Source organism: Nanorana parkeri, unplaced genomic scaffold (genome assembly GCF_000935625.1).
Source record: "Nanorana parkeri isolate BGI_ZX_2015 unplaced genomic scaffold, ASM93562v1 scaffold16626, whole genome shotgun sequence".
Lineage (NCBI taxonomy): Eukaryota > Metazoa > Chordata > Amphibia > Anura > Dicroglossidae > Nanorana > Nanorana parkeri.
In genome coordinates, this window is record NW_017322662.1 from 1 (window position 1) to 309 (window position 309).

General features: G+C 66.0%; 1 protein-coding gene across 1 annotated transcript; it reads right to left on the bottom strand.

The window, feature by feature from the left end:
- Positions 1 to 5: 5 nt before the first annotated feature.
- Positions 6 to 305, bottom strand: LOC108804333 (tRNA pseudouridine(38/39) synthase-like; the record flags this gene model as incomplete). Its single annotated transcript, XM_018576038.1, has 1 exon — positions 6 to 305. A coding segment is annotated over one exon (300 nt), but the record flags the coding sequence as incomplete, so codon positions are not given.
- Between the last annotated feature and the right edge of the window lie 4 nt (positions 306 to 309).

Genomic DNA, 309 nt, shown 5'->3' on the forward strand with positions numbered 1-309 from the left:
ATGAGTTCTGGGATGATTTCGGGCTCCTCGCGGCGCTCACCGATCAGGAAGAGGACTCCCATGATGCACCTCACCTGGTGGTAGAGGAAGGCCAGCCCGGTGATCTGTAGATGGTAGAGCTGGAAATGGGCGTCGTCCTCCGGCAGCTGCGGGACGGGCTCCACCCTGGCGCTGAGCACGGTGCGGGTGAAGGTCACCACCCCATTGGCCACGTCCATCTTGCAGAGGTTCCGGAAGTCGTGGGTCCCCTCCAGGAGCCGGGCGGCGCGGTCCATGGCGGCCACGTCCAGGCCAGCGCCGGGGAACAGG